Source organism: Eschrichtius robustus, chromosome 13, assembly GCF_028021215.1.
Source record: "Eschrichtius robustus isolate mEscRob2 chromosome 13, mEscRob2.pri, whole genome shotgun sequence".
NCBI classification, from domain to species: domain Eukaryota; kingdom Metazoa; phylum Chordata; class Mammalia; order Artiodactyla; family Eschrichtiidae; genus Eschrichtius; species Eschrichtius robustus.
In genome coordinates this window covers 67,227,405-67,254,602 of record NC_090836.1, presented here as the reverse complement: position 1 = coordinate 67,254,602, position 27,198 = coordinate 67,227,405, and the positions used below count along the sequence as shown (strand labels likewise).

Genomic DNA, 27,198 nt, shown 5'->3' with positions numbered 1-27,198 from the left:
TGGACTCATATAGCATTTGGCCTTTTGTGACTGGCTTATTTTGCTTACCATAATGGCCTTGAGATTCATCTGTATGACAGAACTTCTTTTTTAAGGCTGCACTGACGTTTTGAATTTTAAAAATTCATGTATTGAATACATGAAAAATCCATGTGTTGGTTAAAACAACTTCTTGATACTAGTTTTTCTGCAGTAAATAAAACAATGTACATTGTTTGAACACTAAGTATACTCAGCTCTTGCTGATGAAATTTCTTTCTCTTTGTCTCTTTGATTACTATGTTCTCATTAGCTTCTAAGTTAAAGACAAGGGCTTTAATTAAAACATCAAATTTTTAAAATGAACTATTTCTCCTTCTCAATCTCTTCTGTGGTTTGGCTTTTGACAAAACTCAGAATCCAAGATAATTATGAGACTGTCAAATTTGTCTGCCGAATTCAGTTAACATTGAATCATTCTAACCCAGATAGAATCCTATCCATCTAATATACCACATCCAAGTTGCAACTGATAACTTGGTTAACAAGTTTTACACCTTTTATTAGATTTTTAAATTCACACGTATGCAAATAATTTTGTAGAAATCCATTTGGATCATGTCTTGAATTTGAGGTTTATTAATTATCCAAAATTATTTATTGACTCAAAGCTGTAGGTTATTATAAATCTCAGTAAACCTAGCAGTTTACCATTTTTCACTTCAGTAATTTATAATGATTTTCATCATTCAATAAGTGGCATCTCCTATGTTGGCCTCTTTTGTATTGCTTAAGGACATCATTAACCATTGTTAAGCAAATAAAAGCCTGCCCTTTTTTTTTTTTTTTTTTTTTTTTTTTAACTCTGAAGCATTCAAAAAAGTTACCCATCTGAGAAATAGCCTAATATTCTGACTTTCAGTTTGGGACTCCTGTGTGAAATCTTCATAGTTTTTTTTTTTTCCCCCCCAAGAAATCTTACAATAAATATAGTGTATTTTTCCTAATCAGCAGTCCCATGAGCTGCTTTTAATACCCCAGCCCTTTTTGTTCTGAAGGAAATCTGACCATCTGTTTTCAGTATCTCCAAGGGTCCCACAAAGTGAATTTCTGGTATTCCAGATAGCCTGTATTTTGTTTCACATTATCTTAAACATTGCTTTCTAAGTGTGATGATTTTGCATGATGTGATAACAGATAGAATTTTAATTTTATTTTTAGACATTAACTCATTTAAACATAACACAGCCCTGTAAGTTACCTATAAGCTAGGTTTCAAATGTTTTAAGTTAATGAATATCACACAGCTGTCAAGAAACAGAGGTGGGAACCAAACCCAAAGTCTGCAGAATTTAAATGTTTATGCTTTTTTTTTCACCCAACCAATCTTTGAATGGCTTTTTGAGATTATTCGTGGTAAATAAGAATTAATGCCATGGGGTTTTATTTATTTAATTTACATTTGCAAATAGTAGTTCTTGAGTCATGGAGAGGTTTGTGAATTGTATGCATACATATTTTATACCTAAACTTTTGGCTCAAGGATTGCTCCAGGCCCTACTTCCTGCCAGCAGTTTTCAGAACTTTACTCTTGTTAGTTTCTCTTAACATCCTTCCTGTTTATATAAATTTTGGATTGTCTCTTTTTGGCTTTGACCTGTTATTTCCTTGAGACTCTGCTTCCCTCTGCTAGCACTGCAGCCACTCTGAGGTCTTCCTTTTATTCTGTCTTTACATCCTGTGAATGATTTCTAATACCTAAACAAAATATACGTGGTTTTATGTAAATTTCTCTAATTGTTTGAGATTTTGCCTAGCAGAATACGTACATATTCCCCTGGAGCATAGCACAGGTTCTACTCCACTAATATCTTATTTTTTTGCTCCAGATTCATTTATTTATTTATTTGTAGTATATAAATATTCATTAGTTTTATATTACATTTTTTAAAACTGTGAAACAGAAAAAGTTTCTTCAGTTCAAATATGACTTCTGTTTGTAGAAGTCCCCATGAAGATTATAAAAAGGAAACATTGTTTTGCACAAGGAGAAATGTTTATAACATATTATTAATTATTAAAAATACCAGGCTACAAAATGGCATGGTAGCCATTTTGTGGTCTAATATACATACACAAAATAAACTTGCTGCAGAAAACTAGGATAACAAAAAAAATCCCCCCCTTCCCCCGCTACGAAAACCCCAACTAATACAAATCCCTCCTAATGTGGGACTTCCCTGGTGGTCCAGTGCTTAAGACTTCACAATTCCACTGCAGGGGGCGCAGTTTTGACCCCTGGTCCGGGAACTGAGATCCTACATGCCGCGCAGTGCGGCTAAAAAATAAAATTAAAAAAGTAAAAAAGTAAATCCCTCCTAATGCTACCTCTGTTAACTTTATAGTGTATATTCTTTCCTTTTTCTATCTTTCTCTTTCTATGTGTGTGTGTCTTGTAAAAGTGACATCTGCACACAGATATCAATAGCTAGTTGGTAAAGTCCTTCTTAAAGCAAAAGATTGACAGACCTGACTTCATACAACCTTTAAATTTCACTCAAATACAAAATGCTGTAAGAAAAGGTTTGTTTTTTTTTTTAATGTGGTGACAATATGGAAAAAATATGTGCAACACATCTATTTGTCAGGAGGGAATAACTTATTTTTTTGTGTATCATTTATTAGTACCACCGTCGATCTATCACAGACAAGTCAAGAACTTCAGTGTATCATAGACACCTTCCTCGCCCTCGCTTCTCATATCCAGCTGATCTCTAGTATCTCCTAGATATCTCTGGAATTTATCCATTTCCTCCATCAAATTCAAGCTTCCAACATAATTTTTGTCTACTGCTACAGTAGCTCATTAGCTGGTCTGCCTACTTTCATTCTTTCTCCATTCTCATTTATTTTCCATACCTCACAAAGTGATCTTTTTGAAACACATACTTGATCATTTACAGATCTTAACAAAATAAACATTCACTGACTTTGGGGTGTACCTGACATATTATATAGAGATTGATTCTTTCATTTACTCTCAGGAGAATGAACCAAACCCTCGTCTAGCCATACACACTTCCTGTCACAGGTTTTTGGTGCCTTTTGTTCTCTTTTCTGGAACATACTCTCCTTCCATTATGTTTGCTAGTACCTATATATTGTTCAGAGAATCCTTTCCTGACCTTACTAAATCAAATTGTTCTATTATTCACTTGTAGACATAACTCACTGTTATAAGACATCGAAGTTTTACATGTATTTAGGTAATTAATCTAGCTCTCTTTCTAGATTATAAGATCTTTGAGGGGAAGATCTGCATTTGTTTTTGCTTACTATTATATGCCTGACATGTAACATAGTGGTAGATACATAGTAAACACCTGTCTTAGTCAGCTTTGACTGCTGTAAGAAAATGCCATAAACTGGGATGCTTAAACAACAGACATTTGTTTCTCACAGTTCTGGAGATTAGACAGTTCAAGATCAAGGTGCTGGCCAATTCTGTGTCTGGTGAGGGCTCTTTTCCTGACTTGCAGATGGCTGCCATCTTGCTGTGCCCTCCATGCAGAGAGACAGTGAGCTCTACTCTCTTCCTCTTTAAAAACATTAATCCCATCATGGGTTCTCCAACCTCATGACCTCATCTATACCTAATTACCTCCCCAAAGCCCTACCTCGTAATAGCATCATATTGGTGGTTTGGGGTTTCAACATGAATTTTGGAGGAACACAAAACCATTCAATCTATAACAACACCCCATAAGTATCTGTTGAGTTAAGGCACACATTAAAAATATAAGCAAAAGAAGTAAATAAGAAGTTCACAAAAGGAGAAAATACAAATGCTAGTGAACATATCCAGATTTTTTTTCAAACTCGTGTGTAATCAGGAAAGAAAACAATGATAAGATGCTTTATTCTCATCACGTTGAGAAAAATTTTAAAGATTGATAATGTCAAATGTCCATTTAAGAACACATCCATTAGGAGGATGGCATTAAATAAAAGTATGATCCAGCCATATTGTGGAATATTTTTCAGCTATTAGAAGGCAAGTGTTGCACTCCAGTACATTTAAAGTAATCCCATTAAATTTTTTTTTTTTAATAAATTTATCTATTTATTTATTTATTTATTTTTAGCTGTGTTGGGTCTTCATTTCTGTACGAGGGCTTTCTCTAGTTGCGGCAAGTGGGGACCACTCTTCATCGCTGTGCGCAGGCCTCTCACTATCGCGGCCTCTCTTGTTGCGGAGCACAGGCTCCAGACGCGCAGGCTCAGTAATTGTGGCTCACGGGCCCAGTTGCTCTGCGGCACGTGGGATCTTCCCAGACCAGGGCTCGAACCCGTGTCCCCTGCATTGGCAGGCAGATTCTCAACCACTGCGCCACCAGGGAAGCCCCCTAAAGTAATCCCATTAATTTTTGTTTTACAAAAAGAACCTCAAAAGTGACTGTATATATTTCTTTATAGACACACATATAAATTCATAGCAAAGGTACCAGAAAGATATTTGCCATGCTGTTGATAGTGTTTATCTCTGGGGAGGGAACATGATGACAGAAGGAGAGATGTAAGGGAGTTTTTTCTTTTTTTCTTCTGTTTTTAAAACTCTGAGGGCTTTTTTTCCTTCACTGTTTTGATAATGCGAATATTGTCATGTAGCCTGTAAAAAAAAAAAAATTTACAAATAAAAGTTAGATTGATTAGGAACATCGGAAAAAAGGGAGCCATTCTTTATATATAGAAAAGTAAAATCAGGGATGCCAAAAGAACATGGCTTAATCTGGAACTACAAACAGTTCCATATTTTTGGAGTCTAAAGTGTGATACAAGAAGGAAGAGGAATGAGGCTGAAAAGAAGACAAAACCAGATTAGTAAGGGCCATGTAGGTATGTTTTCTCCTAGCATGGACAACCATTCAAAGAATTTTAAGTTGGAAATTGACTCCGGTTGTGTTAAATAGATGATTCTGGGAGATGTGCAGTTAGCATAGTGAAAGAGATTCACAACCATTTTGTATCTGGATCCCTTTGGCAGGTTTGATGAAGCCTGTGAATATGTTCTTAGTATTGTGTTTCGGATGCATAAAATAAAATACTGAGTACAAAGTATGTATGTGCTTCTTTAGTAACACATTAAATAAGAAGACTTAGTAGTTGGTCTAATAATTACCTTAATTTCAAAATAGTGATGAACATACACAGTATTTTAATATATCTGTATCAGCTGAATGACCTTCTGAATTATGCCCATGAGCCCAAGGTTAAGAACTATTGCTTATGGCATGAGACTGGGAGCATGAAGTTCAGTTAGGAAACTAGTCAATATGGAAATAATGAAAAATCTTAATGGAGACAGTCTGAAATAATCCTATGAAAGACTTTGTAATTATTTTACAATAACATTTTTGTATTAGTTAATTGGTGTACATTATAGAAAAATTTTAGGAAACGTAAAATTTTGAAAAGGAAAGAAAACATGCTTCATGGTAGTTTCTTAAAACTTAAATAATACCTATGCTATCCTTGGTTTTTATTGGTGCTCTTGCATAGGAGCTTGCCTCATTAGCTATGCATTCAGTCTTATTTTGATGATACCATCATTGCTTAACTCTCTTCCCTTTAATTTTACAGGTTTTTGATTGGTCAGGGAGCACATGTAGGAGCTGTCAACAGTGAAGGAGACACACCTTTAGATATTGCTGAGGAGGAGGCAATGGAAGAGCTACTTCAAAATGAAGTTAATCGGCAAGGTAATGTAACCAACCTAGATGGAAAATATGTTTAAAACTGTATTGTAAAGAATATGATACTTGACTTTTTCAATAAATGATTGTTGACATTGAAGGGCAATCGTAATTTGAGTGGAAAAAAAATCAGTTGACGTAACAATATGTGAAGTAAGGTTCTACTTGAAAAAATATATGATTCTTAACTCTACGTCTTTTTAATATTTTTAAAGTTGAAAGAAGTATCATGGGTGGTAGGGTAAGGTGTGAAATTATCTGTCAGTAAAAGCTTTGGAGAGAAGTAAAACAGGCAAAGGGGATAAGGAAGTGTACGGGGTGAATGAGACACATTGCAAATTTAAAGAGTGGTCAAGAAGTTGTCACTGATAAGGTGGTATTTAAGCTAAGGTCTTACTGGGGTGATGGAATGAATCATGTAAGTCTGGGGAAAGAACATTGCATACAGAGGAACCAATGAATTCAAGGATGGGAGGGTGCCTGGTGTTTTCAGAGAAGCAGCGAGTGTGACCAATATGACTGAAGCAGGCAGAACAAGGAAGAGGCTGGAAGGAGATGAGGTCACAGAAGTAGCAGTGGACCATATCACATAGAGCCTTGTGGGCCATTGGAAGGATTTTAGCTTTTAATCTGAGTGAAATAGTGAGCTAGTGGAGGGAGTGAGATAGAGGAGTGACATGATCTGACTTGCTTTAGAAAGGATCTCTGGGGCTATCGTGTTGAGAATAGATTGTAGGAAGGTAAGGGCAGCAGTAGGAGAATGGCGAGGGCAGGAGTAGGGTGGTAGTAGACAAAGTGATGAGAAAAGATTGGATTTTAGATATATTTTGAAGGTTTGGCCAAGAAGACTATTGAGTGATTAAAACTACAGTGTGTAAGAAGAAGGCAGGGAAGATTCTAAGATTTTTGGTTTGAGCCACTAGATGGGTGAAGTTTTTATGAGGGGTGTGAATGTTGTGGGAAAAGTAAGTTTTGTAGGGAGAGTTCAGGGGTTCATTTTTCAGACATGTTAAGTTTGTTTTGCCTATTAGATATCCAAGCAGTTGAATATGTTAATAGAGAGAGGTACAAGCTGGAGATATAAATTTGGGAGATGTCAATTTATAGATGAGGAATGATTGCTTATGGGTAGAATTTCTTTCAGGAGTGATGAGTGTTCTAAAACTGTGATAATGGTTGCACAGCTCTGCAAATTTACTAAAAACACTGAATTGTATACTTTAAATAATATGTGAATTATATCTCAATAAATATAAAGCTGTATAATACAGCAATTCCTCTTCTCGACATATAACCAAAGAATTAAAAGGAAGGTTTCAAAGAGATTTTTGTACATCCATGTTTATAGCATTATTCACAATACTAAAAGATGGAAGAAAACCAAGTGTTCATCAATGGATGAATGAATAAACAAAATGTAGTATATACTTACAGAAAATGCTGCTCAGCATTAAGAAGGAAATTCTGACATATGCTACAGCCTGGATGAACCTTGAGAACATTATGCTATGTGAAATAAGCCAGCCACAAAAAGGCAAATACTGTATGATTCCACTTAACATGAGGTACCTCAAGTACTCAAAATCATAGAGAAAGTGGAATGATGGTTGTCAGGAGCTAGGAGGAAGTGGGAATGGGGATTTGTTGTTTAATTAGCATAGCATTTCAGTTTTGCAAAATGAAAAGAGTTCTAGACATTGATTGAGCAACAATGTAAATGTACTTAACACTACTGAACTGTCTACTTAAAATGGTTATTAAGATAGTAAATTTTGTCATGCATATTTTACAACTTAAAAAAACTAATATATATATATATATATAAATTACTGTGATTTCCACTATATTAAGTTATGTCTAGGCAGTGATTAAATGGGTATTATCAGAAGAGAACTGTGTTTTCCTAAGGTATGGGATATTGGTTTAGAAGGTTGACTCCTGCTGAAATGTGGTTCATCAGGAAATAAAAGCAGAGAAATAGAAGCTAAGTCAGTTCCTTGAAAAGAGATTTTTATTCCTTGGGATTAGGAAAATTCATAATGACTACCTGGTTGTTAAAATAAAAAAAAAAAATCTTAGGCACTAAAACTGAAGAAATATTTAAATGCCTAAATAGAGTTGAGGCATTGTAACAAGTGGCTGAAGGTACCTGGAGCTCAGGAGAAACAAGACACACATTAGGAAAGTAGTCATAATTGGAGCTTGGATAAATACACAGAAGAGCTTTTAACAGCTGTGTCCTAAGCAAGCAATTTTGGAGTAATGGGATCTTCAAGACTTGAAGAAGCTGGAAGAATGGGTATAAAGCATCACAACCTGGATGAAGAGTCCCTTATCTGTCCAGCTTGCCCTGGTGAGTGCCCAGATAGATATCAACAATATTGTTTAATAGTAGTTAGCAATTATTATGAACTGGGAAAGGCATGGATATGTACTGAAAACTTCCTGTCTTTAGTTTCCTTCTATATAAAGGAAACTGTTAGCAAGGCTGATTTTAGTTGTAATGATTCATTCAGTTTTGATTAAGGTGTCAGCATATGTTCTGAGTGCTGGGTATTTTTTTTAAGAGACACACTTTGTTCTTAAGGATTTCACAGTGTATAGAAGTGACAAATATATAAACAGAGCCCCACAATGCAGTGTGCTATGTGCTAAAATATAGGTAGGAACAGAATGATGTGGGAGAACAGAAAAGCCTATGACTAACTGTTTGCAGTAGTCAGGAAGGGTTTGAGAGTGATGACATTTGAGAGGGAGTTTACTTGGCAAAGAAGGGGGGTAGTGGACAAAAAAGGCATGTGAGACAGGGGTATCAACACGTGCAAAGAAAAGGAATTGGAGACATAGCATACGTGGAGAATTCATTAGAACTGGAATGGAGTAAAAAAGTCAGGATGGAATTAGTATGAGGTTGAGGCTTGAAAAGATTAGGCTGGAGCCAGATGGTGGACATCTCTTTTGTAGGCATTAGACAGATGCAACAAAGATCCCCAAGCAGGAAATTAACCTGATTGGATTTGGTTTTTAGTAATAAAGCAGCTGATGGTAATCTGGAGGATGCATTAGAGTGAGGGATACATGGTGGCATGCCTTCCTTGAAGAAGATTCTTCACTTAATCCAGGTGAAAGATGAAAAGGGCCAAAATGGTTACACTTAAGATGGAAAAGAGCAAAGAGCCAGGACTGTTTTCAGAAAATATTAAGGTAAAATTAAAACAGCTTGGTGGAGAATTGAATGTGGAGATGAAGGAAGAATTGAGGCCAGCTAATTTGCCTCCTGAAGTTTCCAGTTTAAGAAGTGATGATTGGATAAATTCACACGGGGAAAATGTGGGACAAAGCAGGAACGGATTTAGAGAGTGTATGAGTTTGTTTTGGGATATATTGAGTTTGGTTGCTAAAGCACATCTAGATGACGGTGGTCAGTGCACTGTTGGAGTTTAGGAAATGTCAGGATGGAAAATGTAAATCTGGGAAAATAATAGGTGAGGGGAAATTCTGGAAAATAGTGTATAGTATGACCCTGAAACTGAAAAGTAAAGAGCTGATACTAAAAATAATAGCTAACTCTTATTAAATACCGATCATTTGCCAGGCATTGAGCAAAAGGCTTTACATGCATTATTTCATTTCATCCTCACAGCAATTCTAAGAAGTTAATACTACTGTCACCCCATTTTACAGATGAGAAGCTGAGGCTCAGTGATTTGCCCAAGGTCATACATGTAGGAAGTCGTGCTGTATGTAGTTCAGTCCCAAACAGTGTAACAGATACCTTGAGCTCACACTCTTCATCACTGTACCATACTGCATTTTATTAGGAATATCTCCTAGAAAATATTTCATGATATTCATTTTATTCATATAATGGGAATACATGAATTTATATAGCATAACTTTATTCCGAAGAAACAAAAGATAGAGGCATCTCTAATAGAGTTTAACATTTATAAAAAGAGCACCCTAAATATATCTCTAGTAATGACAAGATTTCTCAAATTATTTATCCTGGTATGAAAGTTATTATTTAATATTTTAAAATTCTTTAATCACTCTTTTGGCTCTTATTTCTTATTCTAATATATTTGATTAACAACTAGTGATGCTTGAGTAGATTGCCTTTGAAAGTAGTAATGATTGAATAGTAGATGAAAGTATTTCTGGTTTATGTTTTAATGCAATTTTCTTTATTTAGTGTGGGACACAAGTCAATTTTTACATTTCTTAGCTAACAAAATTCCAATTTGATTTTATTTTTTCTTACCTATGAGAATTGGCTACATTTCAAGCTAACATTTACTGTTTTTTTTAATAGCAGTGACAGATGTTAAATAGTCTTATCACTTTATTATATCACACCCAATTTAGTTCAATATACATTGTTTTCGTTGCTTAAAAACCTTGCAATTATAGGTGGATTAAGGACCAGTTAAATTCATTATAAGATCTTCTTCCTATTAGACCACGATGCAGTAAAAGAGAAGCAGAATCATAGACTTCTAGAACTGATCATGATAATTAACACCTTAGTGCTTATTCCTGATCTAAACACTTCACATATAATAATAATTTAATCCTCGCAACATTGTGGATAGGTATATACTTTCATTACTCCTATCTTACAAATAAAAGAACTGAATATTAGTGTAGATTGTGTCTTGCCCAAGATAATAGAGCTAGTAATTGGCAAATCAGGGATTGAAACCCAGCAGTCTAGGTTCAGATCTGTGTTCTTAACCCATTATACTAATATTCAAAGAAGTTATGGCTTTCTCAAGGTTGCTAGCCTAGTTAAAGCACTGGAATTAGAAAACAAGTATTGTAATACATAGTCCAGTGGGGTTTAAACAAAAATTAATTGTCTATTGCTCTACTCAGTGGTATTTTTGAAAAGATTTTAAGAACAAGAGTGTTTTTTTTTTTCTAACTGGATTTTCTTAAGCATAAGAAATTTCTCTTCACATGTACTTTAATTTTAAACTTGAGTTGTATTTATATATAATTCATATAAAGGCACAATTTGGTGGCAACAGAGGGTAACTGCTTTGTAATTAGGTGAAGATAGCATGAAATTAGATAAATCCAGAAGTAAGAAGTAGCTGTTTTTTTATTTCAAGTCCAGAGGAAATTTAGAATAATAAAAGACAATAGAAGTCAGACTCTTTAAGATGATAAAGAGAAAAGGGATAATGATAATAAAGATGTTCATGTATTAAAAGATAGTAAAAAAAATTAAGCATAAGAAAATAAATCAGTCTGAGAAAAGTCATTTAGTAGAAAGATTATTCTTAATGTATTAACAATTACAGCTTTATAATTTCTTTTATGAATAACATTAGAAGGCATTTTAAATAAGATGGGCTGATTATCTTTTGAGAGGAAATTTATATATGTATAAAATTGCATTATTATAGAAATGGTGATACTTTGTAATTAAAGATTATAATAAGTTTTGTCCGTTACATATATAGTGTATATAATTGTTTTTATAAAGTCTATTTGGAAAACCTTATTGCAAGTTTCTTTCAAATGTAGTAATGAGGGACTTCCCTGGTGGTCCAGTGGTTAAGAATCCGCCTTCCAACACAGGGGACGTGGGTTCAATCTCTGGTCACGGGACCAAGATTCCACGTGCCATGGGGCAACTAAGCCTGCATGCCGCAACTACTAAGCCCACACACTCTAGAGCCCGTGCACCACAACTACTGAGCCCGTGCGCCGCAACTACTGAGCCCGCATGCCACAGCTAAGACATGGCACAGCCAAATAAATAAATAAGTAAATATTTAGGAAAAAAAAAGAAAAATTCAAGAGGATAGTTGGTTCTAGCACCAAGAGCAAACATTTGGGGAAAAAAATGGGATCTCTAGTTTGAAGATGACTTTACCTGCACTTCTGTAATCTCGGGATTTTAAAAATGTTTTTCAGTCATGGCCTACTTTTTTGAGATTGAGCTTCAATTGAACAGTTTAGTTGTGTCTTGAATAAATGGTAATTTACTAAGCAAGCAAGGTAAGGATACATTCCAGATAGAGGATACTAGCTTGCACAACAGCACAGGCACATGATGTACTTGATCTACGTGAAGATCTATATGGTTAGAACACTGGGTGATGATAGAGGAGAAAGACTAGAGATTAAAAATGCATTGAGACCAAATCATAACAGGCTCTGTCTGCTACACTAAAGAGCTTGAGCTTTGTCTTGTAGGAGGTTAGCAATCATTGACAGATTTTTTTATAGAAAAGAGAGATGATTGTATTTTGATACAGAAAAACCAGTCTGGCGATGATGTGGGGAATGACTCAGAAGGAACTGAGGAGAATGAATTAAGGGCCAGCTGTAGTCATCAAAGTGTGAGACATAAGATGAACTAAAATAGTGATTAGGGGCCATTAAGAAGACATTTTAGGAAAAAAAAAAGAAGACATATTAGGAATGGCAACTCAGAATCTGCTGACTAATTGGATGGAGGCTGGGGATAAGGTAAAGGGAGGGATTAAGGATGACTTCCAGGTTTCTGGATAAGTATTGGATCCTAATATAGGAAATATAAGACAGACAGCAAGCAGATTGGCTAGGGAAAATTGAGATAAGATTTTAGCATTGAGTTTGAGGTGACTGTGTTACATTATTTTATTATGTATTATATTACATCCCTAGTTTTGACCTCTTCTCTGTTCTCCAGACTCAGGTATCCAGCTAACTCCAATTAGATGTCTGTTAGTGCATTTCAAACTTCACATTTCCGAAATTGAAAATTTAATTTTTCTAGTTGCTCAGGCTAAAAACCTTTGATTCATCCTTGACTTCTCTTTTTCTCCTACATCCAAACTAACAGCAAATTCTGTTGGTTTGCCTTGAAGAATGCAGAATCTAACCTCTTTACTACCTTCACTGCTACCACCCTGGTTCAAGTTACCATCATCTCTTACCTGAATTATTGTTGTAGCCTCCCAGTCTATACCTCAGTTTTTACTCTTAACTTTTCAGCTTAAGTGATCCTCTTAAATTGAGTCGGATGTTGTCACCCTGCCCCCTGCTCATTGTCCTCACTACTCTATAGACACCCTGCCTTTTCCTAATCAGAAGAACATTCCAAGCAGGCTTCTACCTCAGTGCTTACTACAGACAATCCCTGACTTATCGTGGTTCAGTTTAACGATTTTTCAACTTTATGATGGTGTGAAAGCAATACACATTCAGTAGAAACCATACTTCAGATTTTGAGTTTCGACCTTTTCCCGGGCTAGTGATATGCAGCACATATTCCCTAGTGACGCTGGTCAACAGCAGCAAGCTGCAACTTCTGGTCAGCCACATGATCATGGGGGTAAACAACCAAACTGATACACTTAAACAACCATTCTATACCTATATGACCATTCTGTTTTTCACTTTCAGTACAGTGTTCAGTAAATTACATGAGATATTCAGCACTTAATAATTTATTTATAAAACAGGCTTTGTGTTAGATGATTTTTCCCAACTGTGGGCTAATGTAAGTATTCTGAGCGTGTCTAAGGTAGGCTACACTAAGCTATGACAGGATAGGTATATCATATGCAGTTTTGACTTAGGATATTTTCAACTTTTGATGGATTTATCAGAATGTAACCCCATTGTAAGTCAAGGAAGATCTGTAGTACTTCCCTCTGTCTGGAATATTCTCTAAGATTATGGTATGACTGTCACTTTATTTCTTGCTGTAATGTCACCTTATCAAAGAGACTGTTCTTTACCAACCTATATAAAATAACTCTTTCTCATTACCCTCTATACCTTTACTCTGCTTTTTTTTCCTTCACAGATGTATCATCTGCCATGTAATAGGTTCACTTCTAAACCCCTAGCACCTAATAAAGTACCTGACATATAGTAGAGACTCAGTACATATTGACTGATTGATTGAATGAATGAGTGAATGAAAAATTCCAACCAGCCAATTGGATACATGGATATGAATTATAAAAGAGATCTTAGCTGAGAAGTTGTGTGTGTGTGCAATTATTTTTTACTCATGTATTTATGTATTCATTCATTCAGTAAACATTTACTGATCCCTTTTACTTTGTATCAGGTATCCATCCATATGGTGGGAATACAAGATAAAAAAGCAGTATATTTACCTTTTTTAATAAGCTCATTGTCTTCTGGAGTATAAATGCATCGTGGTATGTGCTGTTTATTAAATAACCAGCATTTGAAGCCATAAGATAACATGAGATCACTGAGGAATTTCAGGATTATCATTTCTATTTTAATTTTTTTCTCAGGATGTTGAGCGCTTTGAAGGTCCTGTTCCTTTTTGAATTCTCCCCACTCTTATCACCTTAACCTAGCATAGCGCTTAATGCTTTTAAATGAATAAACATCTATATAACTTACTAAAATTATAAAACTGATACTGATGGTATGAACAATGTACTATGTTGGAAAAGGAAAGGGGTGTTGGTAGAAAAATAATCTGATTTAAGGTCTGTTCAATTTTAGATGAGGACAGGACCTCCAAGTTCAAGTGTTCAATAAACATTTGTACCTACTAGGCTAGAGTTCAGAGAACTGGTCAAAGCAGTGGATAAAAATTTGAGACTTAAATACATATGATTGTTTAAAACAACAAACTTTTTTTTTAGACCAAAGGATGGGGAATACCTTGGGGAATATTCAAATCTTCAAAAACAAAAGGAATAAGCAGAAAAGGTAAAAAGAAAGCCAAAATAATACTGTAGGGCAAAAATTAAATAGTCAATAGAGAATGCTAATAAAATATCTACAGTATTCCTACATTTCTTTATTTAACCAGCTTGTTCTAAGCAGCCCATTTTTCAAAAATATAATTTCACTTTCAATTTTCAATTAAACTTGGAATGTTTTGGATAATTTTATTTCCAAACAAAAACATTTACTATAGAGAAAAAAATGAAAAAAATTATTTTATTTTATCAGGGGTTGATATAGAAGCAGCTCGAAAGGAAGAAGAACGAATAATGCTTAGAGATGCAAGACAGTGGCTAAATAGTGGCCATATAAATGATGTCCGGCATGCAAAATCTGGAGGTACAGCACTTCATGTTGCAGCCGCTAAAGGCTATACAGAAGTTTTAAAGTAAGTATTGCTTCTCACAGTTGTTTTTCTGCTTTGATTTGTTTTCTTTATTTCACTTTTCCTTTTTTTAAGATACTTGCTAACATTATTTTGAAACAGCTTATGTAAGTTATTTAATGTCTGTTTACAGGGAGAAAGAGAAAACTACCTTGAATATTATTGCTTTATTTCTAAAGTTCTTTCTTTCACTCTCAAATTTTGAGTATTCTACTGTTCTTCCATTGCAGTTTTCCAATAAGTGAAATTTAAGTGTCAGACAACCATTATATGTTACCTTCTGGCCTAGTAAATTATTAGAGTCACTTTGAGATTCCCAGATAGGTTAGGTCTGGATACAGAGACTAAGAACAATGTTGTATATAAACATATTATCAAATTCTAAGAGCTTGATTCCTACTGATTGTTTATTTATGTGTAATTTATCTGATTTTTTTTTTAGATTTTTCACTACATGAACACTGGAATTCAGAGTGCTGTTAGCATAATATTAAATATTAAACCATAAGCAACTTAGACGATATAGGGTTATATACTGATCAACAAATATCTTTGGGACAAAGCTCCTTTATGTCACAATAAATTTGTGTTTTGGTTTTTACTTATGCAGTGCAAAGGTGTTGGCAACTATATGGAAAAAACAATTCAGTGCATAACTTTTGTTATATCTATGTGAAGGCTAATAAGACTGGCCCTCAGCAAAATCTGCTGCACCCTCTATGTTGCTTTTGTTCCACTTTGGTTTCTTATATCAATCCCTTCTCCTTATTCCCTCTCCTCAGTAAAAACAGTGAAGAAGTTTAAGTGGGTCAGTTATTCCAGGTTTCCTCCTATTTCAATCACTACTCACTTCAGTAATTTAAGCCTTCTCCTAGAATAGTACAGTTAACTTTTTTAAAAATTTATTTATTTTATTTATTTACTTTTGGCTGTGTTGGGTCTTTGTTGCTGCACGCGGGCTTTCTCTAGTTGCGGTGAGCGGGGGCTACTCTTCGTTGCAGTGTGCGGGCTTCTCACTGCAGTGGCTTCTCTTGTTGCGGAGCACTGGCTCTAGGCATGTGGGCTTCAGTAGTTGTGGCACGCAGGCTCTAGAGCACAGGCTCAGTAGTTGTGACGCACGGGCTTAGTTGCTCTGCAGCATGTGGGGTCTTCCTAGACCAAGGCTCAAACCCGTGTCCCCTGCATTGGCAGGTGGATTCTTAACCACTGCGCCACCAGGGAAGCCCCTACAGTTAAGTTGTAATTAGTTTCCTTGTCCCATCTGTTTCTCTCTAATCCAAAACTTTTCAGACTTTCAAACCCCATTAGAGCGGGTCATGAAATGAACTTAGTGAGCTGTGAACAGCATTTAAAAAGAAAAAATGGAAAATATCAAAGAGTATCGCATATGGTAAAGGTATTTTGTTTCTTAAAATTCTTGTTTCTATAAACATATATATGAGTACTGGATTGCACTGTAAAATAGATTTCTAGACTGCTTCCAAGTGGTCTTTGTAATTCAGTTGTCCAGGCTCTTAAAATCCTTCATTAAGATTCTCAGCAGGAATTGGGATGAATTTTAAACTCCTCAGCTTAGCACATAAGACCATTAGTCATCTGGCCATTGGTTCCTCTTTCAAGCTAAGCTGCTACCATTGCTCCTCAGGCATGCATGATTCCAGCTGTGTATATCTACTTGAAGTTCTTTCATGATGCCTTAATGCCTACTCTTGTTTCTATCTAGATACCTTCATTCACCATCTCTTCAACTTGGAAGCAAATTCCTTTCTATCCTTGACTCAGTTCAAGGCTCTTAAGCCCATGAAAAAAAAATGCTCAACTTCATTCATAAGTGCAGATAAAGCTACAGTGAATTATCATTTTTCATCTATCATATTGGCAAAGATCAAAATGTTTGGCACACTGTTGGCAAATTTGGGAAAAGGCACTCTCTTACATTATTGGTGAAAGTATAAATGACTATTGAGCAAATTTTATCAAAGTAACAGTTATTCTTTGGCTTAGCAGCACTACCTCTAGGAATTGTTATTTTTTAATTTATTAATTAATTAATTTATTTTATTTTTGGCTGCGTTGGGTCTTTGTTGCTGCGCGTGGGCTTTCTCTAGTTGCAGCGAGCAGGAGCTGCTCTTCCATGCGGTGCACGGGCTTCTCATTGCCATGGCTTTTCTTGTTGCAGAGCAGGGGCTCTAGAGCGCAAGCTTCAGTAGTTGTGGCTTAGTTGCTCTGCAGCATGTGGGATCTTCCTGGCAGGGCTCAAACCCATGTCCCCTGCATTGGCAGGCAGATTCTTAACCACTGCGCCACCAGGGAAATTCCTAGGAATTTTTTTTACAGATATTCTCACTCACATAGGAAATAAGGTATGTGCTAGCAGCATTGTTTATAGTTGGAGTAGGAGAATGGTTGAATAGATCATGATACATCCTTTCACTAAAATACTCTATAGCGATTAAAACACTACTTACAGATATGGAAAGAGCGCTAGGATGTGTTAAGTTGTCAAGCCAAGAACAGAACTATGCCTCATTTGTGTTTATGTTTTAAAAATTTAAGTTGTATTTATTTATATATGCATAAAATCTCTCTGTAAGGATCTAATCAAAAGTAGTAGTATGGGTATCTCTGGGGCAGGGAAACTGGTTGGCTAAAGGTCAGCAGTGGGGAAGTGACTTTGCTATCTAGCCATTTATTCTTTTTTAGTTTTAAAACTTGTGAATATTTTACTTAGGAAAGAAAATATGAAATCAAAAATAAATAGAAGAGATCCATTTCAAATGTAACTGTCTCCCCACTTACCCGCTCCCCAGCAAACACACACAACCCCTTTCAGTTGATTTTTATGCTTTTCAGCTCTGTACCCCTATTGCAGCTTCATCATAGAACCTGTCTGTGAGGGTTGATTGTTGTTGTATTTAACTTTTGTCCTCCATTAGAAGTTCCTTGAGCATAATAAATACTGTCTTATTTTTTTGAGTATCCTTGCATGGCCTGGCATATAGAGAGCTTTATGTTTGGGGGGCGGGGGGTGTGTGTCTACCTTTCTCTCCACACAGACTGTCAAGTACTTAGAATTTTGTATTGCTCAGGATATTTAACATTATTATAGTTCATATTTCCTATTGGGGGTATATTTTTATTAGCTTATATTCCAGTATTATTTCTGTCTCTATTAATAAAGTATCTGATAATATTTATATTAGTGGCCATATTTTTTTAACTTAAATCTTCTGACATATCTATTAGCGTGTTTTTTACATCAATGACTCTTAAATGTTGATCTGCAGGCAGGAGACAGGCAGTAATGTGAGATCATATGCAGGACTTATTAAAAGTACAGATTGACAGGGCCCTCTCCCAAGATACTGATTAATTCAATGGAACTGGGGTGGAGCTGGGGAATCTTTTTTGTTTGTTTTTTGTTTTTTTTCAATAGCAAGTTTTTCAGATGGTTCCGCTATGGAGCCATAATTAAAAACATCTGCTTTAGATATTGTTAGGAAATAGGGGATCAGTTCTTGAAACATAAATAAATGGTTATATATTAGCTATCACTACCACCTCCTGTAGGTAAAAAGAAGCCCTTCTCAAGGTCAACATCTTGGAAAGTAAGGTAAAGGTTAACCAGATTTGAGTTATAAAGTATTTAGTGTTCGCCTTTGTGTGTGGCGCTGTGCTGTGTGCAGTTTATAGACCCATTCTTTGCTCTCTGTGAGCTTAATTTCTAAATAAAATAAAGGTCGATGTCAGTATACAGTTATAAGGGCATACTAACATTTATGCAACTCTTTTCATTGTATTAAAATGTATTGCTGTTTTCTAGCTTTGTTGATGATTAGAATATCTGCTTTCTACTGCTGCAGAAAAGTAGACTCGACCCCTCGGAATATTTGTTTTGCTTTGTTTTGTTTCTAACAGTCATTTTCCTATGAAAATTTCCAGTGGTAGATGATAAAGGTTCATGAAGGCTTTCACAAACCAGTTCCTTAACCGCAAGGCAACGATGACACTACAAATAACTTTGTTTGATGCCAGTATATTTTTAGAACACGTTCAGCTTGAGATGATATATCATATGGACACTTGAAGACATTCCCTACAATAAATCAGTTTAATATACAAATTGATCAATAGTTTTGAAAAATTATAGACCTGCAAAATTTTCAGTTAGAAACATATTAACAAGAATTAATCAGTGTCATACCAAACCATAAGACTCATAGTCATTAGGAATTAATTAAAACTGAATTCATTATTATGGCAGTAACTCAAGATCCTCTGTGCCAGTGTTTTCTGAGAATTCTTTTATCCTAGTTAATTTGTTGAGGGGGAGGAGGGATTCTGAACTATGAAAAGAAATATATTGCAAATTTTTGTTAACTTGCATGGTATATAGCTGTTAATTATGTCCAGTCATTTCTAGATTTTAATGATGATCTAATTCACTGTAATTTGTTTAGACTTTTAATACAGGCAGGCTATGATGTTAATATTAAAGATTATGATGGCTGGACACCTCTTCATGCTGCAGCTCATTGGGGTAAAGAAGAAGCATGTCGAATTTTAGTGGACAGTCTGTGTGATATGGAGATGGTCAACAAAGTGGTAGGCCTTTCAAATGTACTTTAAATATTTTAACTTCTAGAAATATAGTTTTAGTCTAAATATAGTTTTAGTCTAACTATGAGAATATAAATTATTTAATTCTATTAAGTTTTATTAACTGTACAAAACATTTTGTGAATCATTTATTCATTTTTATTATTAAGTCTTTTCCAGCTACTTGTGAGGTGATTTGGCCTTGTTCGACAAAGAAGTATTACTCTTTCTGTAATAGTATTACCATACGTGTCGAGTAGATTTGGGCACTTCCATTGATATTATATTCTTAGAAATTCATAAATTAAGAAAATTTTGCAAACATATAAGGTAGAATATATTCTAAATAATGAACTTTCTGGCATTCTGGAAACTTGTACCAGTAGGGTTATTATAAGGACTAAGCTGGCAGCAGGAAAAATCCTTACTATTTTTGGTCAACAGCTCTTTGAAATTTTCTTTTCCACTATGAATAAAAATAGATTGACAGATGTTCATCTGGACTACTTTTTGAAACTAAGTCATACCTGTGGCTGGCTGAACCTTTAAGTAGATTAGAAATACCTATGCTTATTTTATTATTCTACTACGAATTTAATTAATTTTTATGGCAGTAAAGTAGAAATAAGATCTCAAAAAGGTTAAACTTGGAGTTACCACATGACCCAGTAATTCCACTCATAGCTATATACCCAAGAAAATTAAAACAGATGTCCACACAAAAACTTACACACAAATGTTCATAGCAGTATTATTCATTGTGTACCAGAAAGCAAAAGCAGATGTCCATCATCTGGTGAAGAGATTAGCAAAAGGTGGTATATCATGCAATGGAATATTATTCAGCAATAAGAAAGAATGAAGTAGATATATGCTACAATATGGATGAACCTTGAAAACAGTTTGCAAAGTGAAAGAAGCCAGTCACAAAGGACCATATATTGTATGATTCCATTTATATGAAATGTCTGGAATAGGCAAGTCTGTAGTAACAGAAAGTAGGTTAGTGGTTGCCTCAGACAGGGGGAGGGGGAGTAGGGAGGGGATTGCTAATGGGTATGTCATTTCTTTTTGGGGTGATGAAAATGTTCTAAAATTGATTGTGGTGATGGTTGTAAAACTCTGTGAATATACTAAAACCATTGAATTGCATACTTTAAAATGGGTGACTTGTATGTGAATTATAGATCAATAAAGCTGTTACCAAAAAAAGTAAGGGGAGGTATATCAGCTGCTTATCTCTCACATGGATTTCTCATACATCTCCTTCAAGTCATATGTACCATGTTTTATACCTACCATAAAAAATGTTATCTAACTTCTTTCTGTATAATCATACAGAATCACCGAAGGCATTTTATAATTTATTGATTTTTTTATTATCACCAACCCTCTTGTTTCCTGCATAGGGCCAGACACCCTTTGATGTAGCAGATGAAGACATTTTAGGATATTTAGAAGAGTTGCAAAAGAAACAAAATCTGGTATGTTTGATGACTGTCTAAAAATTGTCTCTATTAGTGAACAGAATTGAATTTTAGACAGCTGAAAAAGTATTCTTGTGATGTTTTGTACTGTTTGGTTTTAAGTTATTCCTAGCGATCAAATTAAGTGACAGTGAATGAGAATAAAGGAGTAGTGGTGGTGTTTTTTTAGCCTTTTGTGTTGCTTATCCCCATTTCTCTAGCATCCCTTTACCAAAGTGAATACGTCTACAATGTATATGTTCTCTATAATAGTATCTTTTTGTAATTTTATAAGAAAGTTTGCTTAGAGGGTGGAGACTATAAAATCTCAGATTTCTAAAATAGCATATGCTAGATAAGCAAGGAGTTAACAAAACTAGGAAGCAGATGTTTAAGTAAAATATTATCAGACATCCTAAATGGTTAATGGTCCCTGGTTTTTCAGTAAACTAAAGTTGGAGGGATCTTAAAAAAAAAAATCCAACTTAGTCCTTTGTGGTTGTTGTTTTTTTGGCTGCACCGCACAGCAGATCTTAGTTCCCCAACCAGGGATCGAACCCATGTCCCCTGCAGGGGATGCGCAGAGTCTTAACCACTGGACTGACAGGGAAGTCCCCTCTGTGGAGCTTTTAAACTGTCTAGTTCTTTTTATTCTTTATCCAAGCCCTTTTCTTTTTAGGTAAAACTTAAATCTTTTGTTTTGTCTGTTTTGTTTCATGTAGTGTTTGGGAAGCTACTTTGTTATTATTTTAAATTCTGTATTTTGCTCATTAATGTTATTTTAATAGTATTGTTATTTTCCTTTGCATAACTTTTATAAAGCTCCATAGTGAAAAACGGGAGAAGAAATCTCCACTGATTGAATCAACAGCCAATATGGACAATAATCAGTCACAGAAAACCTTTAAAAAGTAAGTAAAATATTAAAGTAGGTTTTGTTATTGTTTTAAATGAGTTGGCATGATAGCCACAAGTATGATTATTAGATTTTGTGGTTCTGGGAAAAATTAATGTATTCATTATGTATTTTCACCTTTTGTGTTTATAATTATTTCAAGGCTTTTTTCCTTTCACAGCAAAGAGACATTGATTATTGAGCCTGAGAAAAATGCATCCCGTATTGAATCTCTGGAACAAGAAAAGGTTGATGATGAAGAAGAAGGAAAAAAAGATGAATCTAGTTGCTCTAGTGAAGAAGATGAGGAAGATGACTCAGAATCAGAAGCTGAAACAGGTAAAATTTGAAGGATAAAGGGATTTTCAGTGAATTTTGATGAAGTGTATAGTAAGATGAGGTCAGGCTTTAATTTTGAAACTTTTCAGACTGACATGCTACTTTTTAGGATACCTCCCAAGCCAGTACGTAAATTGCCTTTCAGGGAGTGTTAGAAATTTAAGTATAGCTGTGATTTTATTGTTCTGCTTACCTGGAGGCAGGTAATTGATCACGTCTGCATTTTACTGACCTATATTTTTAGGTTTGAAGAAGGTGAAGAGGCTTCTAAGATTCCCTTTGGATGGTGCAGATAGGGTTAGATGGGTTCCCAGCAGCTCAAGAATGCTCCTGCTGCTTTCTGAGACCTGAAAGTACAGGAAGCTGGCTCCAACAGCATCCCAAATATTTCCTCAGTAATACTAAAGTTTTAGAAAGTTGGGGCAGAGTCAAGATTTTTTCCTGTAGAGGTGTGGGGAAATTTACTTTGTTTTGAGAAATTTTAAAGATGCAGAAAAATATAATAAACATTCATATTCCAACTACCAAAACTTAACAGCTGTTGACATTTAGCTATATTTGCTTATAATTTTTCTTTTAATAAAATTAAAACATTACCATTGTCTTCTTTAACCATCAGCCCTAATCTACTTCTCTTTCCTTTCTTTCCCAAATCACTATCGTGAGTTTTTTTCTGAATCTTCTAGTCCATTTTTATACTCTTATCTTACATTCAGAAGTAATATATAGTAATTATAAGGTTGTTTTGTGTTTTTATTATTCCCTAGGAGTTGTTATGCAACTTGCATTTTTTACTTGAAAGTTGTATTTTTTAGGTTTGTTTGTATCTATCTGTGTCTTTATGTATGTAACTTATCCTTTTAGTTGCTGCATAGTATTCATTAAATACATTAATTTCCCTTTTGATAAAAATTTACCTTATTCCCAGTGTTTTGTTGTAAATAATACTGCAGCAATCATTTTATAATTGCCTCCCTGTGTATATGTGCAAGAGGTTCTCTAATAGATACACTTAAACATTGGATTATTGAATCATATTTTCACTTTTCATAGATGCTGCCAAATTGCTTTACTCTAACAATTTACATTCTTTCCCTTTTTATTATCAAGGATATGTTTTCTGCTTTTTTCCCCCTCTGGCTCACATGTTTTTATAGATTTTGTTTACTGAATTGCTTTTATTCTGTATCGGCTAATCACTCAAACTTCTGAAGAGGGACTTCCCTGGTGGTCCAGTGGTTGGGACTTAGCCTTCCACTGCAGGGGGTGCGGGTTCAATCCATGGTCGGGGAGCTAGGATCCCACATGCCTCGCAGCCAAAAAAAACCCAAAACATAAAACAGAAGCAATATTGTAACAAATTCAATGAAGACTTTAAAAATGGTCCACATCAAAAAAATCTTAAGGAAAACAAAAGCAAAAAAAAACCTTCTGAAGAGTATGAGATTCCAGGATTGCTATCTTTGAGTTGTATAACCTGGCATTTTGGCATTTTAACGTATTTATCAGAAAAGGTATTTCATTTTCATTAAGGTTTTTATCAATGAAAAACTGTTATCATTATCAGGACCGGTTTGGTGATCATTAGTAAACACAAATGGAGCCCTAGAATTTCTTGGACTCCCCATATTTCCTCTAGACACAACAGCAACTGTTTTGAATCAGTTTTTTTTACTCACTCAATAAAATATTTTCTCTAAGAAAATGTGAGAAGCTAAAGTTTACTAAATAAACATGTCAAGGAACATACTGATAATTCTATTTCCCATTAAAAACAAGATATTGCTAAATGGGCACAGGCTAGCTTTGTTGCCAGGTGATGTGTTATGGATTTCTTTATTTTCTTGAAGCTTACTAATCCTACAAGTAAATTATTTTTTTGGAAATACACAAAGAGTTTTTGAGATTTATAAATGGCTAGATTCTAGTCACTTAGGGATTTAATTTTTTATTTATTGCTGTGACATTGCTGATCAGGTGAGTCTACATATCTTTTGCCTTGACACAGTGATATAGGTAAAATTGGCAGTAGAACAACAGGTAGTCATTGAATATTGTAATTTATTTGTATAACATGCTAATTAAAATATTTCTAATTATAAAAACAAATTATATGAGAATCAGCATGTACAGTGTTCAAGAACATGGACTGATTCATGCATGTAACTGTAGATGTGGGTAAGTTATTTAATCTCTGATTTCTCTGTAAAATCAGGGTAATAATACCTGCTTTACATGGATACTATATAACAATCAGTTGCTTTGTAATAAATGTTAATTTTCATGTAATAATTGTATAAAATTAAAGTCTACTAATTTAAATAAGATTAATGTACATGCTTACCTAATAACACTTCAGTTAAATTTGTTCAGTTCATTTGAAAGATGAAATGATATCATTGAAATTTAAATTGACTCAGATACTTTTGCAAGTATTTAAAGTTATTTTTATGTAGTTAATCTCCTCTCTGTGAGACATGCCTTGGCCCCCAGTCTCTAGTAAAATATATCATTACAAATTAAACTATATGCACATGTGCACACGAAAGCCAGGACCAGCACCCAGGTCTCCTAGCTCATGTAGTAGAATTCAAGAACTGGAAGTCCAGATATCTCACAGAGATTCCTGAGATTTTTCTACCTAATTTTTTCTTAATTGGTCCCTTCTATACAGTTCACTGTTCAGTATTAGGCACCAGGGAGCTATTTAAAACAAAAAAAGACCAGATTTAGGCCAGTCTTGCCACTAACTAGCAAGTCTCCTGACCTTTGGTTGAAATTTCCTTGCTTGTAGAATGAGAAGTATTGGACTAGGCTACCTGGATAGTTCTTTAAACTCTTCTATAAGTATGAATAGAAGTAATTACCATCAAATTGTATTACATTAATTCCCGATTTGGAGTTTAAGCATACCAATCTCTCTCGTCTCAGTGAGCTAACTTTAAATGTTCCTCTGAAGCATTGTACTTGATAATTTTGTTCTTCCTGTTGCTAGTAGCTAGTTGTGCCTGGAAAATTTAACTCTATCTCAAGAATTAATCCATGTAAATGCTGTGTGTTTCCTTCTCTCTCACTCTTTTAATATCAACAAGGCTTTATCATACTTTATTTGGCAAGCTTGAGAAAGCAGCCATTTCCCTGTAGAGGTATAGCTTGATCTGACAATTTCTAAACTGTTTCTTTTTTCTTTTTGTAAGGTTATTTCCTTGGGAAACTGTTTTATGTTAAATAACTATTTTGCTGAATTTTCTTTCATAAAATATTTTCCGAACCATTTTTTAATCAGTTTCTTATAAATCAGATTGAAAATAGGAACTCAACCAAAAGTTTAACTTCCTTCCAAATGATTTATAAATTTTTCAGAGGTAGTTGAAGGAATGAGAATAGGGAAGCATAGTTTTGCTTTTAGGTTTTTGTTTTTTTTTTTCTCTAGGACATGAAGTTTTTATTCTTCATTGAAATCAAATGGATAGAAAGGGCTTCAGTAACACTGATAATGTTTACTTAAGTTAGATGGTGGACACCTGAGGTTTGTTTCATTATTATTCTTAAACCAAACATAAATGTTTGCATACGTGCATATACATTCTTTGATGTATAGATTTCAATAATATAGAAAGTTTTTAAACCTAGAGAAAATAGGGGGAAAAGGAGAAAATAAAATGAAAAAACACATGTTGAGCTTTGGTTTATTATTTATTTCTCCTACTAGACTGTAAGCTTTATGCAGTTAAGATATTTTGTCTTTTCACTGACTGATATATATCCCCAGTGCCTAGGACAGTACTTGAGGTATCAGACACTTAATAAATATTCGTTGAATTACTCTCTCCGGTTGGATGGATTGTTTTCCAGGAGGATGGTCTAATTAGAGTGTACATGATTTGTACTTAACTGTGCTGAATAGGCTTAGCTTCTGTTGAATGAAAAGAGGGATTTAACAATGAGAAAAAAGTTTATTAGACTGAGTTTTGCTCATTCAGTTTATTTGAAAAGCTGTGGTTATAGTGATTTTTAAATATGCCAGTTTGGCCTTGTCCTTTGATATAGTTTAAGATTATGCTTTTCACCCTATTAACATCTTACAGGTGTTTTCTTAGTCACAAATAGGACTGAATGAATCATTGCAAATTCAGAATTATTAGTGGGAAGTTTGTATTTGCCCTAAAGATAAGGATTTGTTAATGTTGTCTGCTTAATCATAATGGTAATTTATGGTGGAAGATTCTTTGCAAAACTGACCTAAAGAAGGGAGAGAGGTAGTATAATGAAAATGAGTATCTCATAGGGCTTTAAAAGCAGTATACTTCTTCACAAAAGTATAGAAAGATACCTGTCCTATCCCATTTTGAAACTAAAAGAATATTTTAAAACTGGATAAAATGACTTTTGACCATTTGAAAAGTGAACTTTTCTAGCCCGTTTATAAATTACAGTTAATTTAAAGGTTTAAATTTACATGTGACTTTTGCTAAAGGCCAGTTTGATTTATGTGTTCAAATACAGTCTTTGAATTTTTGCTCGCATCATATTGATTTTTTTCTAATATTTCAAAAATCTTTTTCTAAGTGATCAATTACTAGTTGGAAATTGTCTTGATACATTGTGAGAAGAGATTTAACCTAATTTAGCTGATATTGTGCCCATTTAACTTTATACTTTTTAGAGGTGAGAAGGAATGCTCTTTGTGACATTTAAGCATACTGTTTGACAGGAATATAAGTCATTATCGACAAAGAGCACTTTTAGATTTCCTAGAATAAAGAAGAGCTATAAGTTTTAGATAAGCAATGTACGTTGTTTGTTCATTGGAAAACTGCATAGCTCTTGCATTTTTTGAAGTTAGGTTGTATTCATGTATTCAAGTTTTAAATATTAATTTAAAACTTAAAAAATTTTTCCGTAGTGTTAAAAGTACACAAGTCAGATAGTCAGATTTTATTTGTGCTTTTTATTCTTAAAAGTCTGGTTGTGTGTCGTGTTCTTATTTAAGTCTCATACCTATTGAGACATTTCTAGAAACTCCTTGAAAATGTCCCTTGTTAAAAGGGATAATAGTGG

General features: G+C 34.5%; 1 protein-coding gene across 3 annotated transcripts in view; it reads left to right on the top strand.

The window, feature by feature from the left end:
* Positions 1-27,198, top strand: part of PPP1R12A (protein phosphatase 1 regulatory subunit 12A) — a 154,303-nt gene that overhangs the window by 78,258 nt on the left and 48,847 nt on the right. For all 3 annotated transcript variants that reach the window (XM_068560055.1, XM_068560056.1, XM_068560054.1), the window contains exons 3-8: positions 5,620-5,738; positions 14,682-14,841; positions 19,299-19,443; positions 20,847-20,921; positions 21,726-21,814; positions 21,980-22,137. In XM_068560055.1, the coding sequence (XP_068416156.1) occupies positions 5,620-5,738; positions 14,682-14,841; positions 19,299-19,443; positions 20,847-20,921; positions 21,726-21,814; positions 21,980-22,137 (746 nt within the window). The remainder of the gene's footprint in view (positions 1-5,619; positions 5,739-14,681; positions 14,842-19,298; positions 19,444-20,846; positions 20,922-21,725; positions 21,815-21,979; positions 22,138-27,198) is intronic.